This window comes from Cannabis sativa, unplaced genomic scaffold, assembly GCF_029168945.1.
Source record: "Cannabis sativa cultivar Pink pepper isolate KNU-18-1 unplaced genomic scaffold, ASM2916894v1 Contig3, whole genome shotgun sequence".
In the NCBI taxonomy this organism is placed as follows: Eukaryota; Viridiplantae; Streptophyta; class Magnoliopsida; order Rosales; family Cannabaceae; genus Cannabis; species Cannabis sativa.
In genome coordinates, this window is record NW_026870039.1 from 4,644,977 (window position 1) to 4,659,765 (window position 14,789).

A 14,789-nucleotide genomic window follows, 5' to 3' on the forward strand; every position below is an offset into this window, starting at 1 on the left:
AAAAATCTTAATTCTAAGGGGATTCATCTATCTTTTTAAGCACTATAAATAGAACCTTTTAGGCTACGAATTTGAGAACCCTAGAGCTACCAAATTGAGATAGAAACTTAGAAAGAGAGAGCAAGGAAGAGACGGGGATTGTGGCTTCAAAGTGTTATTTCAAAACCCGTGCAATAGACAGTTTGAACTTTATTTTCGGCGTATTAAATTTCTTCGATTTTTTGAAATATTTTAAATAACTATAATATACACGACTATGAAATAATAGTAGACTAAAAAAATCTTTTGAATGTTAAAATAAGTAGGAGTACATCAGTGCACCACTTTCAAAAAGATAGATTATTTTTGGCGTGTAATTTTTTCTAAATTTCTCAAAATTTTATAAAATGTTTTAAATAATTATAATATACACGAGTATAAAAATAATAGACTAAAAAATTTTGTCAGGTGCTGAAACAATACATTACTTTTAAAAAGGTGCATTATAGAATTTCTCAAAATTAAATTCTTAATTTAATAGATAAATCAAATAATATAAATATATATAAATATTATTTAAAAAAAATAAAAAAAACCTAGACAGTGTCTACAGCTAGCATATGGATTGGGCATTAATGGGATCTACACGCAGTGTACTTCTTACAGGCTTGCGGTTTATGAGGGCCAATTCGGGTTATGGCACTGTCAACTGCAGTTTCACACCATGCAAGTGATTATTTTGTCTAATCTGAGCCCACATCATCCGATATATATAAATCATTATATCTACCAATCTTTATATAGTTGATAATTGTTGTCCCAACAGTGATTATAATGTACTAGTTTATCTTCTTGAATAAGAGTTCTAGAGGGAGGTTAAAATTTTGGTATTGATTCGATGAAATTTAATTCTCATATGTGTTGATACAACCAAATAGATACATATTTTAATCTGTACAAGTATTCTATTCTAATTCTATAATATTTCTTTTTTATTTATCAGCCTTCTTAAATAGGTGATAATTTTAACTATGCCAGCTATGAGAAAAAGTGAAGATCTAAATGAAATATAAAACCTACTTTAGTTGTGCACACACAAGACACTTACATATTTCTTCCTTATCACCTTTTGTAGCTTTTGATTCAATTCGAGGAAACAAAATCTGAGTAATCAGCAATGGCAGCACCTACTATATTTATATAGACTTCAAATTGTCATACAAAAGAGTGAAAACAAATACTATTAGAGTTAGTCCCACGTTGCTAATGTGTGGAAATAAATTGTGATATATAAGATGAATGGACTATTCCTCCCATTGCTAATTGGTTTTGAGATGGAACCTCATTTATCTTATCCCTAAATTCTAACAAATACCTCTATTTTTTGGTAGTATTTGGGCTATAAGGAATTATCGTATTAAGTCTCTTTTTGCTGCTCATAAGCCTCTTATTGAGGATATCGAACAATGGGTGAGCTCTTATTTGCAGGATTATTGTACTGCTCAAAACAGATCCATCTTTGGATCGAATGGCAATCAGATGACTGCTGCAAGCTCTTCTTCTAATCATCCAAAGGCTGCAACTATTCAAGACACTCTATTGCCTTCACTTGGGAGATTCAAGCTAAGTGTGGATGCTTCAGTTAGAGAACAAAGCTTAAGAATTAGTTTTGGAGCAGTGGTTCAGAACTGTCGCGAGGAAGTTGTAGCAGGATGCTATTCTTCAATCCCTAGTGGTCTTCCTCTGATTTCGCTGAAGCAGAAGCTCTTTTCAGGGCAATTACTTGGTGTTTTGTTGTGCAATTCCCTATTGATTGTATTGTTTCTGATTGCCAAGTTGTAATTAATAAAGTTAAACATAAATGGCGGGACAGATCTCCTCTTCTTAATTTAAAAGATTGTCTCCTCTTCGTCTTATTTTCCTATTATTTCCCTTCATCATGTCTCTAGCAAATTATAAGATAAACTTTTATGGGAGATGTAAAAATTGAGCTATATTTGACACAGAAAGTAATTTTGTGATATTTTTACATCAATTTTTACTATTGTACTCAAATGCATAATTGTAAATCTTGATGTAAAATTTAATATATCATTTAATGTCCACTTAATAATTTATTAGAAAAAATATAAAATAATATTAATAATGCAAAGATAAATATAAAATTTAATAACAATAATGTAAATCATTTAATGTAAAGGAGCTTGTTCACTAAAATTAGGGAAATTTTTATTAGTATACGTAATACATATTTTAATAGTATAATTGACGTCCATTAATTTAATATCTTTGTATTAGCGTAACACGTCAGCATCCTTGCCGTAAATCAAAATAAGTCCATATCAGTATCCCAAACACAAAACCTGCACCATATTCTTCCTCTAATTAGGGGACTAATTAATGGGTCCTTTGAAAAACGCATTAAACACAATACTGAAAATAAAATCTTTAAATTTATAACCAAAAAAAGAATATTAAAATCTCAACTTGAATCATTCTCACAAAAAGAAGAAAAAAAAACTCCATTAACGAATAAAAAAAGTTCGTTCACAAACAACACAACATCAATCAATCATTTATAACCAAAATCATTTCTCAGACTACTGACAAGATCTACAAAATCTTACTGCGATCATACATAAGATCAAAGTCACAATTTGAAACCATTCTCACCAACAAAAACTCCATTAACGAGCAAAAAAAACTTCGGTTATGGTCGCCACAAGATCGATCATGAGTTCAGTATCGAAACTGTTCCTCAAACTACCGAAAATACCTAAAAATTAGAGACGGAATCATTGTTGGACATAGGAACAACTCAATCGATACTTTAAAAAAAATGATCCAAAACTTACTCTCTTTTGTTCTGGTTTTTTTTTTTTTTTTTTTTTTTAGTTTTCTTGCATTTCAAAAGTAACTTTTTAAATGCTGATAAGAAACCAATTAGTTACTTTTGAGTAAAAAAAAATATTGTTGTTATTATTGTTTCATCTTTTCATGTTATCTTTTTTAATATACTATAAATAACATCAATCAACTAACGTGCATCTATAATATAATAAACTTTTTCATCCTAGATTTTATTTTTTATTTAATTTTTTCACATCTTCAAAATAATATTTTGGTTACTTATAATGTTGATAAAAAACTAATTAGTTACTTTTACGTAAAAAAATAATTTTATATCATATACTTTGAGATACAATTTGGTTACCTCCAAAATTTATTTGTAAACATCTTAATAATCAAATAGTTATTTTGAAGTTATATTATGGTATATCATTTAAAATTTACATGGGCAACTTTATAGTTAATTTTTGAAACTAATGAATTATCATATAATATAATAAGCTAACATTTTTATATACCGATTATTCTATATAAAATTTTCTTACTTTGAACCTACGTGTTTAATTCTATATTATATTACATTATTTTATCGCTTTAAATACTTTTACGTTACTTTTTTATTTTTCTTTTGTAACAATATTTATGTTACAATATGGTTCAAAAAAAATATTTATGTTACAATAAAATATAATAAACTAAAAAAAAAAACTCACATAACAAATAAACTAATAGAATTTGTAAATAAATTAATAAACTTATAAGTTACAACAAGTTATGGTAGCGTTTAGTAACACTTTTATTTTTAAATTTTTTAATTACAAAAATAAAAGTAAAATTTTTGTTTTTAAAATTTTGATTTCAAAAAATAAAATGCGTTCTATCACCAGTACTTTTATTTTTAATTTTAGAAATAGAAAATAAAAGTGTATTCTGTAAATTTCATTTTTATTTTCATTTGTTGATTTTATTTAAGTTGGGTTTGGGTCTGAAGCCGTGATCGGGGGCCGGGTCAGGTCGAGAGTCGGGGCCAGGGTCCGGGTCCGGGTTCCAAGGTCTAGGTTAGAGTCAGAGTCGAAAATATTGATTAAGAAAAAAAATTGTTTAAAAAAATTTAGAAAGTAATTTTTTTGTTTTCAAAATTTTTAAAAATTTTAATTCTCAACTAAAAAATTGAAAAGTAAAAACAGTTTTATAGAGCATGATTTTAGAAAATATTTTCACTTTCAGTATGGAAAATATTCCAACTGATTTGTTACCTATGTTGGTGACGGAATTTGAAGGTTAATAAAAGTTTAATTTTCCTTTCAAAAAAATAAAAATAAAAAATTGATCAAAAAAGTGTTACCAAACGCACCTTATATTTAATAAACTAATAAGGTACAATAAAGTTAATAAAAATTTTAAAATGGTACTAATCAGTATATATTTGAGATACATTTTTTGTTTCCTCCAAAATTTATTTGTATGCATCTTAATAATGAGTTAGTTGTTTTAGGTTATATTATAGTATCTTGTTATTTAAAATACATTTGATTTACTTTCAAGTTTATTTTTGAAACTAATGACTTGTCATATAGTTGGTTAATTATGATATCGATAAGATACCAATTGGTTACTTTTAAAACTATATGTTTATTTTTTAAATATATTATGTTGTTTAAGATACTTTCACACTATTATCATAATATAAATATATATACTTTTACGTTACTTTGTTACAATAAATAAAATAAATCACATAGTTTATTAGTAAATATTTTAGATATCTAAATTAATCACCGTTATTTTAAAGTTATATTATAATATCTTAATATTATTTAAGATACATTTTTGATAATCTTAATTTATTGTAAAAACTATTTAGTTATCATAGTATAACATAATTCAATTAACTAAATTCTAAAATAAATGTTAATTAAGATTAAAAAAAAAATAAAGAACGGTAACTAATTAGTATGTGATTAGTATTATGAGTAACTTAATAGTTTCTTTGATTCTCAAAATAGCGGGATAATATATGCTTCCCACATCTTCAAATGTTCACATTAAAGAATAAATCACAATACTATGTTTTTAGGCTTAAACGACTAATGTGGCTAAAAATTCTTTTTAAATATGAGAGAGAAATAAGAAAGAGAAAATGATTAAAGAGAGGGAAAGATGTCAAGCAGGTAACGTTAATTCTTGAAAAATAAACTTAAAATAAATAAAAATAAACTTTTTATTTTAAAACTAAATATTTATTTAAAAAATAAAAAAGTAAGCGTGTGAAACATAGTAATTAATATAAACATTGAGATAATGTACATTAAAAAAAAAGTGCTAGGCATGTGGATTGCAAAGACTTAACATGTGAGCAAAAAAAAAACAAAACTAATTAAAATGAAAACGGGATGAAAAGAACGGTAATTTTGATAATTTTAAAAATCACATCATTTATGTAAATAAAATATATTTTAAGGCTCTAAATGTAAATTTTCTATAAAAAACTATTTAAAATGGTATAATGGTAAATATAAAAGTATAGCATTTATTGTGATGCTAATTTTGCATCATGCTATGTTGTGATCCAAATTTGGATCACTTTTTGTTATGTGACATATTTGCATCACAATTTAGCACATCATTAGAGTAGAGTTTTAACAAAGTGAGCTATTTGACGAGTCCATATTTATTTTATAAATATTAATATTCTTGACACTTTAAATTATTGATTAGTGTGATTATAATTTGTTAGGCTATTTTAAAAATTAATCACGGATTTAGAGTCATTTGGAAGGATGTTAGCATATTTTGGTGGAAAATAGTAGAAGTCGGCGAGCTTAGTTTTATAAGGCGGAGCTTAATTGTAAATTTTGACAACCTTAGAAGCAGAACTGGACTTAGAGCTCAACATTAAAGTTTTAGATCTCGTTCTTAACTTTTCGAAACATCTTGAATCGTCTAATTTTGAGTTGTATTTAAGAAGTTAAGGCCAAAATACTAATTAGGTGCAGAAATAAAAATTGTGTTGGGCGTTATAGCGCCGTACTTATCTTATTATTATTTTTTTTAAAAAAAAATCCTAATTCTAAGGGGATTCATCTATCTTTTGAAGCACTATAAATAGAACCTTTTAAGCTACGAATTTGAGAACCCTAGAGCTACCAAATTGAGATAGAAACTTAGAGAGAGAGCAAGGAAGAGATGGAGATCGTGGCTTCAAAGTGTTATTTCAAAACCCGTGCAATAGACAGTTTGAACTTTATTTTCAGCGTATTAAATTTCTTCAATTTTTTGAAATTTTGTAGAATATCTTAAATAACTATAATATACACGACTATGAAATAATAGTAGACTAAAAAAGTCTCTTGAATGCTAAAAAGGTAGGAGTACATCAGTGCACCACTTTAAAAAAGATACATTATTTTTGGGGTGTTAAATTTTTTTAAATTTCTCAAAATTTTACAAGATGCCTTAAATAATTATAATATGCACGATTATAAAAATATTGGACTAAAAAAATTTGTCAGGTGCCGAAACAATACATTACTTTTAAAAAAGTGTATTGTAGAATTTCTCAAAATTAAATTCTTAATTTAATAAATAAATCAAATAATATAAATATATATAAATTTTTATTTTTTTTTTAAAAAAACTTATACGGTGTCTACAGTGCCTAACATTAATCTGAAACTGCAATCTTTTTTTTTTTTTTTGAATGGTAAAATGCAATTTTATTAACCATCAAAATCCGCTACCAAAGAGGGTAGCAAGTCGAATGGAACAGACTCCATATCGAAAGTACAACCAGGATATAATATAGAAGCTCTTGCACAGTTATGAGCTACCATATTAGCTGATCGCTTAACAAATAAAACAGAAACAGTTTTCAATTCAGATAACAACTTTTTACTCTAAAAAATAACTTGACCAAATGGGGAAATCATGTCCGTTGAGCTTCTAAGTGCTTGAACTACGGTAAGACAATCGGTTTCCAATGTGGCATATTGCCACCCATGACTCTTTATCCAACTCAGTGCTTCCCGTATACCAATTGATTCAGCAAGCTCCGGGGAAGCCGAACCTGTGAATAAGAGTGTTTTCCCTTGGACTAGCATACCGTTGAGCTTCTAAGTGCTTGAAAATGCAATCTTTGAATGGTGCCTCGGTAGAACAAAAAGGAACGACATTTATATAAAATGCCGCTTCCTTGAAGTAGCTCTTAGGATTGCCTCAATCTCCAACAAACTTGGAGAGCCTTAATAACTAGATTACCCCTGTATATTCTTATCCTTTAACAACATGTATAACAAATCAAATATAAAGGAATTTGTCCACAAATTTCTAATTAAAAACAATCCTAACTATAGTATCATTACCTCAAAGATATTAGAGAAGAAAGCATTGAGTGGAAGTCTTATATCTCGAGCCCAATTAATTCCCTCTAGCAAAGCGAGTGCGTGTGCTTTTCAATGTGTCGGACAGATAATTATGTTTTGGTTAAACTCTTAGCTAATTATAATATATTTTCTTGATTGAGCTACTAATCTTAAATCTAGAAGACAAAATTAATTATTAAAGGTTAATTAATTTTTATATTTGTTATCATTATCATCATCATCATCATCATCATCATCGTCATCATTATTATTATTAATTAAGTAATTTGTTTATTTGTTATTATTGTCATACGATAATATTACAATCAAGGTCAGCCTAGCCGATAGCTCTAGAGAACAAAATGAAGGTCAGCCTTACTAAGCCTTTACTCTCATTTCTATCGTTGATCTTACTGCTCTCAAGCTTCATCAACGGAGCAAATGACTCACAATTCCCCATCGTCGAAGCCACAATTGCTGATATTCAACTCGCCTTCGCCGACGGGAGGCTGACGTCGAGGCAGTTAGTTGACTTTTACCTCGACCAGATTGAGAGGCTCAATCCCCTGCTTCGTAGCGTGCTGGAAATCAACCCAGACGCGCGGTCTCTAGCCGACGAGGCGGACTGGGAGAGGGAGAGCACCACGTGGCGCGACGGAAAATCGTTGCTGGGAGAGCTACACGGCGTTCCGGTGCTGCTCAAGGACAGCATAGCGACTAAGGACGCGCTGAACACGACGATGGGGTCTTACACGCTACTTGGGTCGGTGTCGCAGAGGGACGCCACCGTCGTGGAAAGGTTGAGAAGGGCTGGGGCTGTGATTATGGGGAAGGCTAGTCTCAGTGAGTGGTATGGGGCTCGTTCTTGGTTGATTCCGTACGGTTGGTGTGGGAGGGGTGGGCAAGGCGTGGTTGGTTTGTCACTTTGTCTATTTGATATTTTGTAACACAACACGTAACACATGCTAAAAGGTTCAATTTGGATAAACAATTTTAAGCAGGTTTAAAACTTTGGAGTCGATAATGAGTTTTTGGTTGGGGGTATGACTTTCTAATACTAGTTTTCCCATTTATTGAATTAATGATATTATGATAGACTGATACTCTAGTCTAGGGCTCTTCAAAACCTAGTGAGAGTTCAATCTTTGGATTGTGAGTTTCATAGAGAATTTGATTCACTTCATTTAGTTGTTTTCAGTTAGGAAATCTATTTTGTTAACTTCATTACCATCGGCCATTTAATTCTTCTGAATAAAACACATAAATCTTTTCTTTCAACTAATAGATCTTAAGTCTAAAATAATGAAGTGGGAAGTTTGTGTGTACAATATATATGCAGAACCCTTACGTTGAGTTAGGGGATCCGTGTGGATCAAGCAGTGGATCAGCTATATCAGTTGCAGCAAGCATGGTGGCAGTGTCACTGGGAACCGAGACTGATGCTTCCATAATCTGCCCAGCTGATCACAATTCCGTCGTCGGTATCAAACCCACCGTTGGTCTCACCAGCCGGGCCGGCGTTGTCCCTGTGTCCCCACGTCAGGACACAATCGGGTAACTTTACTTGTATATATTGAGAAGAACCTGTTAAAATACTTGGCCATGCAAAAGTTAATGAATGGTCCAAGTTTGTACTGTATATTTAGGCCCATATGCAGGACAGTGTCAGATGCGGTTTATGTGCTTGATGCAATTGTGGGATATGATCCAAGAGATCATGAAGCAACAAATGCTGCAGCAAAATTCATTCCTCTAGGTGGTTACAAACAATTTCTAAAGGAAAAAGGGCTCAAAGGAAAGAGACTTGGAGTTGTAAGGAATCCATTTTTGGACATTTATAATGGGTCTTCTGCTATTTCAACCTTCGAGTGTCACCTTAAGACATTAAGGTGTGAACTAAAACAAACATGAAAACTTTTTCACTTATTAGTACTCGAAATTCTTAATGATCTGACTCTGATCTGGAAACTCAAGGCAAGGAGGTGCAACCGTAATTGATCATTTGGAGATAGAAAATATTGATATCATTAATGACGCTAATCAGAGCGGCGAAGGAATTGCTTTAACAACAGAGTTCAAGGTCGAGTTGAATAAATATCTCCACGACTTAGTAAACTCTCCAGTGAAATCCCTTGCAGATATCATTGCTTTCAACTTAGAGAACCCTGAACTGGTAAGCATATCATCGCATCATTTTTTTTGCTTCATTATTTTGACAAGGTTTCTCTTGCTGAATCTCAGGAATTGATGACGAAATATGGACAAGAGCAGTTAATTGCAGCGGAGATGACAAATGGTATTGGAGAAGATGTGTTCAAAGCAGTGGACACCATGAAGAAACTGTCAGAAAATGGATTTGAGAAATTGATGAAGGAGAATGAGTTGGATGCTATGGTGACACTAGGCTGGGGAGCTTCGACTGTACTGGCTATTGGAGGTTATCCTGCAATTTCAGTCCCGGCTGGGTATGAATTAAGCAGTAAAATGCCATTTGGGATATGTTTTGGTGGATTGAAAGGTACTGAGCCTAAGTTGATTGAAATCGCTTATGCTTTTGAACAAGCTACCATGGTTCGAAGGCCACCTCCAATCGTGCGAATGGGACCAATGTAAATGCAATGAAGAAGTTTATAACTTTATAGTGGTCAATTTGTTCAATATCAAATGCTTTGCAATGTTAAAATAAAAAGAAAAACAAGTATAGATCTAACACAATTATTAAATCATGTAAAGCTTACCTTTTTCAAACACAATTAATTAGGACATAAAATTGGCCACTTGAATAGATTTTTTTTTTCTGAGTGTAGCGTAATGGTATTTTTACAATCATATATTAGCTTAATACCTTAAGGGTCCTGAGTTCGAACATGACCTCTCCCTTTTTCCCATCCCTCCCTCACCACTAAGCTAGCCTTAGTGGCTTGGCCACTTGAATAGATAAACACATGCATTGGTGTCACTATTTCCAATACTTACCAAATATATTAGAGAAAGTTTGGCTTTTGGAATATGGTTAAGAGAAAATGCGGACCAACCTTTCAACAAAACTACTCTCCTTGCCGTTGATCTTACTACTCTTAAGCTTCGTCAGCAGATTTAATGGCTCAAATTTCTCGATCAAAGAGGCCACCATTGCTGATATCCAACGCGCCTTTGCCGACGGAAGACTGACTTCCCAGCAGCTAGTTGACTATTACATTGACCGGATCTCAAGGCTCGATCCCCAGCTCCACGACGTACTTGAAGTCAACCCGGATGCGCGGTGTCAGGCGGACAAGGCTGACGAGGCGAGGAAGGAAGCTAGGTGGCGCGACGGGAGGTCGTCGCTGGGTGAGCTCCATGGAGTACCGGTGCTGCTCAAGGACAATATAGCGACTAAGGACGTGCTGGACACAACGACGGGGTCTTATGTGCTATTGGGTTCGAAGGTGCAAGGGATGCCACTGTCCTGGAGAGGTTGAGAGGCGCCGCAGCTGTTATTTTGGGTAAGGCTACTCTCACGGAATGGTACCGTACTCGCTCTTCCTTGATTCCCAATGATTGGTCTGCCAGAGGGGGACAGGTCATGGTTCGCTCACTTTCACCTTTCTATTTTCTTTCCTTATTAGTTCAAAATACGTTAACAAATTGTTAACGTATTTTGAACTAATAAGGAAAGAAAATAAAAAGGTAAAAGTGAGCGAACCATGGCCTGTCCCCCTCTAGCAGATCAATCATTGGGAACAAAGAAACGAAGTAGGGAATCACAAAACATTTTCGGGAATAGTCCAAGTTGATCTCTGTAAAAAAACTTGCTATATTTTTCTTAACATATTCTGCATGTGTTTTCAAATAGGTATTATTTGTTCTTTTTTTTTAAAAAAAAAAAATTATTGTTATTATTACTATTATTATTAAAAAAAATAAGTTTCTTCACGAAATTATTTTGAAACACCCCATAAAAGATCACAATCATTTACTGAAAACGTAACTTTTCATTTGGATGCAGCTGCGCTCAAGCAATTTGTCAAAAAACTTTTTACATGAATGCATATAAGTATAATCAAGTTCATCCTAAGAAAACTTGCAATAAATTATGGCCTAATTAATTATTTTAGAAATCGTAAACAGATTCCATACAATGAGTCGGGAGACCCATGTGGATCAAGCAGTGGACCTGCCATATCCGTTGCATCAAACATGGTAGCAGTGTCCCTTGGAACCTAGACATATGGTTCCCTAATCTACCTTGCTGATCATAACTCAGTCGTCGAAATCAAACCCACCGTTGGCCTCACTAGTCGCGTCGGTGTTGTCCCAATCTCCCCACGTCAGGACTCAATTGGGTAACAAACTTCAGTCCATGCTGCTATTGGCCTTTTTTCATTTTCATGCCAATTCTGTTTCAAGCACTTTGCATTGGCATATAATAGTCTGTCCCCGGGATATTGTAGGCCAATGGGCAGGACGGTATCTGATGCGGTCTATGTCTTTGATGCAATTGTGGGCTATGATTCGAGAGACCATAATGCAATAGAAGCTGCAGCTAAGTTCATTCCCAAAGGTGGTTACAAACAGTTCTTAAAAAATGATGGGCTAAAAGGAAAGAGATTGGGAGTTGTAAGGAATGCATTTTTAGCCTTTTATAATGGAATATTTGCTATTTCAACCTTTGAGACTCACCTTAGCACTTTAAGGTATGGGGAAGAAAGAACTAATTATGTTTAAGCTAATAAACTTCATCTCTATCTTACCATGAGCTATCTGATATGGAATTTCAAGGTATGGAGGTGCAACCATAATTGATCATTTAGAAGTAGCGAATAAGGATATCATTCTGGATCCTTTCAAAAGTGGCGAAGCGTTTGCACTAGTAACTGAGTTCAAGCTAGAGATAAAAAATACCTTGAGGAGCTAATAGATTCTCCTGTGAGATCTCTTGCAGACATTATTGCTTTTAATTCAGACAACCCTGATTTGGTAATTTATCTTATGTAACATCTCAAAAGCTGTCTTTTTTCTGTTTCATTTCCAATTGTTTGACATGGTTTTCACTTCTTGATGATCATATTAGGAAATGACTAAGAAATATGGGCAGGAGCAGTTTGTTATGGCAGATATGACAAGCGCCTTAGGAGAAGATGGATTTGAGAAACTGATGAAGGAGAGTGAGTTGGATGCCATGGTGACATTAGGCTGGGCTGCTTCTACAGTACTGGCAATCGGAGGTTACCCTGCAATTTCTGTTCCGGCTGGGTTCGAATCAAGCAATGAAATGCCATTCGGGTTATATTTAGGGGATTAGAGGGTACCGAGCCTAAGTTGATTGAGATTTCTTATGGTTTTGAACAAGCCACTAGAGCAAGAAGGCCTTCTCATATCTTGCAAACAGCACATGTGCAAATGAAGTGAAGAGCTTGTTAGTGAATTGTGATGTTTAGTACTTGCATATCACACATAGTATTTTATCTACATAGTATTTTATCTTATCAAAAGTTAGAAAATCATGTAGAAAGTTTAAAACTAGACTCTTTCTTATACTTTCCTATAACCTTTTTTTTAAAAAAAAAAAAATTAAAACCACAACGACAATGATTTTTTTTTTTTTTTTCCAAATCTGATTTTTGATAGACAACAAACCATAACATGCGAAAATAAGGTAGATAGCTTGTTACTCGTTATGTATGGAACTTTACTAGCTAAAAATAAACATATAGCATTTGGAAAATGAAGAGGAAGTTTAAAGCTTTTTTTTAGGGGGTGCCAAAAGCACCCAGAGAAGTTTAAAGCTTTATTATCTCAATCAAAGTTTGCTTATGCAATTTTTTTTCTTATTTTATGCTTATATAGAAAGTTTAGGGCTTCTTTTTCATTTTTATTGAAGAAGAAAGTTTAGGGGTTGTTTGGCTTTAAAACTTAAAATTTTTTTCTAATTATTTACAAAAACAGAATACAACTTTTAAAAACTAATAGAGGTTTGTTTGGTCAAATTTTTTAAAACAGGTTTTTGAAAAGGGTAATTTGCAACTAAACTCTCTAGATTTTTAAGTTTGGTATGATCTAACCCCATGTTGGGAAAATTATGGCTATACTCCCCAACCTCTACAACCATTTTGCTCTCTACTCCTTTCGTCCACTTTGGTATGTTAAGTGCCAAAGTAGACTGTTACGGTGTACACAAGTGTACACGTAGTGAAATTTTATTGGTCCACCTAATTTTATAATTAAAAATTAAAATAAAAAAAAATCCAAATTTCAAAATTATAAAAAAAAATTAAAATAATAATAATAATTATTATTATTATTTTGTTTCCTTTCAAATTTTTTTTTTTTCTTTTTCTTCTTCGTTCTTTTCCTTCTTCTTTCTCTTTTTGTGTCTACCATTAAACCACTACCACCACCACTATCCCACTTTTCCCACCACCACCACCACCACTATCCTAAATCAAACAAAAACTTAAAAAAAAAAAAGAAAATACTAGATCTAAAATATTCTTCACAAATCGAAACCCCTAAACAGAAATAAAAATCTACATTCGATTCTGCATTTAAAATTGCAAAAAATAAACCAAAATACCAAAAAAAAAAAAAAGATCTGAAAGCCCAAACCACTTGGTCTCCACCTGAGCTATCGTCGACAAGAAGGATTTTTGCCTTGCTTGCCATCATCGACAGGAAGAGAGAGCAGAGAGAGAGAGAGACTAGTGGAGTGAGAGAGAAGGTTCAGGGTCCTAGATCCACCATTAAATCAAGTGATCAGAGTTCTTACGTTCTTGGGTTTCTTGGTGTGTGCATTTGTGCTGAGCGAGCACATCACAATCAACAATGTGTGGTTCTCTAAGGAATTCACATATCTACTGAACGAATACATTGCAGTCAGCAGCGCGTGGTTCTTCAATTAGGATGGCTTGGTAGACGACCTCTCTAAGTTTGGCTAACTTGAGATCTTCTACCAAGGATTCTTCCTTCAGTTGGAGACGCCTGTGGAGGGTCCTCCCTTAGAGGCAGGAGCCTGCCACTTGGATCCACCGGGATACCTGTATCAGTCTGGCCACTATAAAGTCCTGCCAAGTAATCCTGGCCGCCCATAGACTTACAGGGGAGCTCTGGCCACCCATGGTCTACAGCATCTGTCAGGTCAAGGCCTACAGGATCTGCAGGCTAAGGCCTGTAGGACCTGGCAGGTCACTATAGCTCCACCAAGAGAGAGGCTAGACTTGTGGCGCCTGTTGTAGTGACATGACTCACTACATCTGCAGTGTTCATGGGGATTCCAGTTGTGATTGGAACCTGAGTATCTGGATCTGCAATCTATGGGTCTTGAAGGAGACCCAAAGATGCAAATGGTGTGACATGAGTTCTTCTTGTGTTAACCATGACATTTGATCAGATACGATATTCTTGCTCTCAATGAAAGCACCAAACTGTTGACCTCAAAAAGTGATCAACTAACAGGGATGTCATATATATCTGGTGCTTGCCACGTGTTACACAAACATGAATGAAAATTAATAAACACATAGATTTTTTATAGAGGTTCGACCCCTTTGTGATAGCGGGTAATAACCTACTCCCCATTTCGTTGTATTGATACCTAGAGATAATACTATTCAGATCATT

General features: G+C 33.3%; 1 protein-coding gene and 1 pseudogene across 3 annotated transcripts; both read left to right on the forward strand.

Moving 5' to 3' along the window:
- The first annotated feature begins 7,496 nt into the window (after nucleotides 1-7,496).
- LOC133028928 (probable amidase At4g34880) lies at nucleotides 7,497-9,967 on the forward strand. 3 transcript variants are annotated; one of them, XM_061107874.1, is made up of 5 exons: nucleotides 7,497-8,101; nucleotides 8,530-8,744; nucleotides 8,837-9,079; nucleotides 9,165-9,270; nucleotides 9,432-9,967. In XM_061107874.1, exons 1-5 carry the CDS (start codon nucleotides 7,553-7,555, stop codon nucleotides 9,801-9,803), a joined length of 1,485 nt encoding a protein of 494 aa, XP_060963857.1. In that variant the 5' UTR covers nucleotides 7,497-7,552; the 3' UTR covers nucleotides 9,804-9,967. The 3 variants fall into 3 exon arrangements, with proteins under 3 accessions (XP_060963857.1, XP_060963856.1, XP_060963858.1); XM_061107873.1 differs by having other exon boundaries at nucleotides 7,498-8,101; nucleotides 9,165-9,363; XM_061107875.1 differs by having other exon boundaries at nucleotides 8,093-8,231; nucleotides 9,165-9,363.
- Nucleotides 9,968-10,207: 240 nt separating this feature from the next.
- Nucleotides 10,208-12,581, forward strand: LOC115717455 (probable amidase At4g34880; annotated as a pseudogene).
- The last annotated feature ends 2,208 nt before the right edge of the window (nucleotides 12,582-14,789 follow it).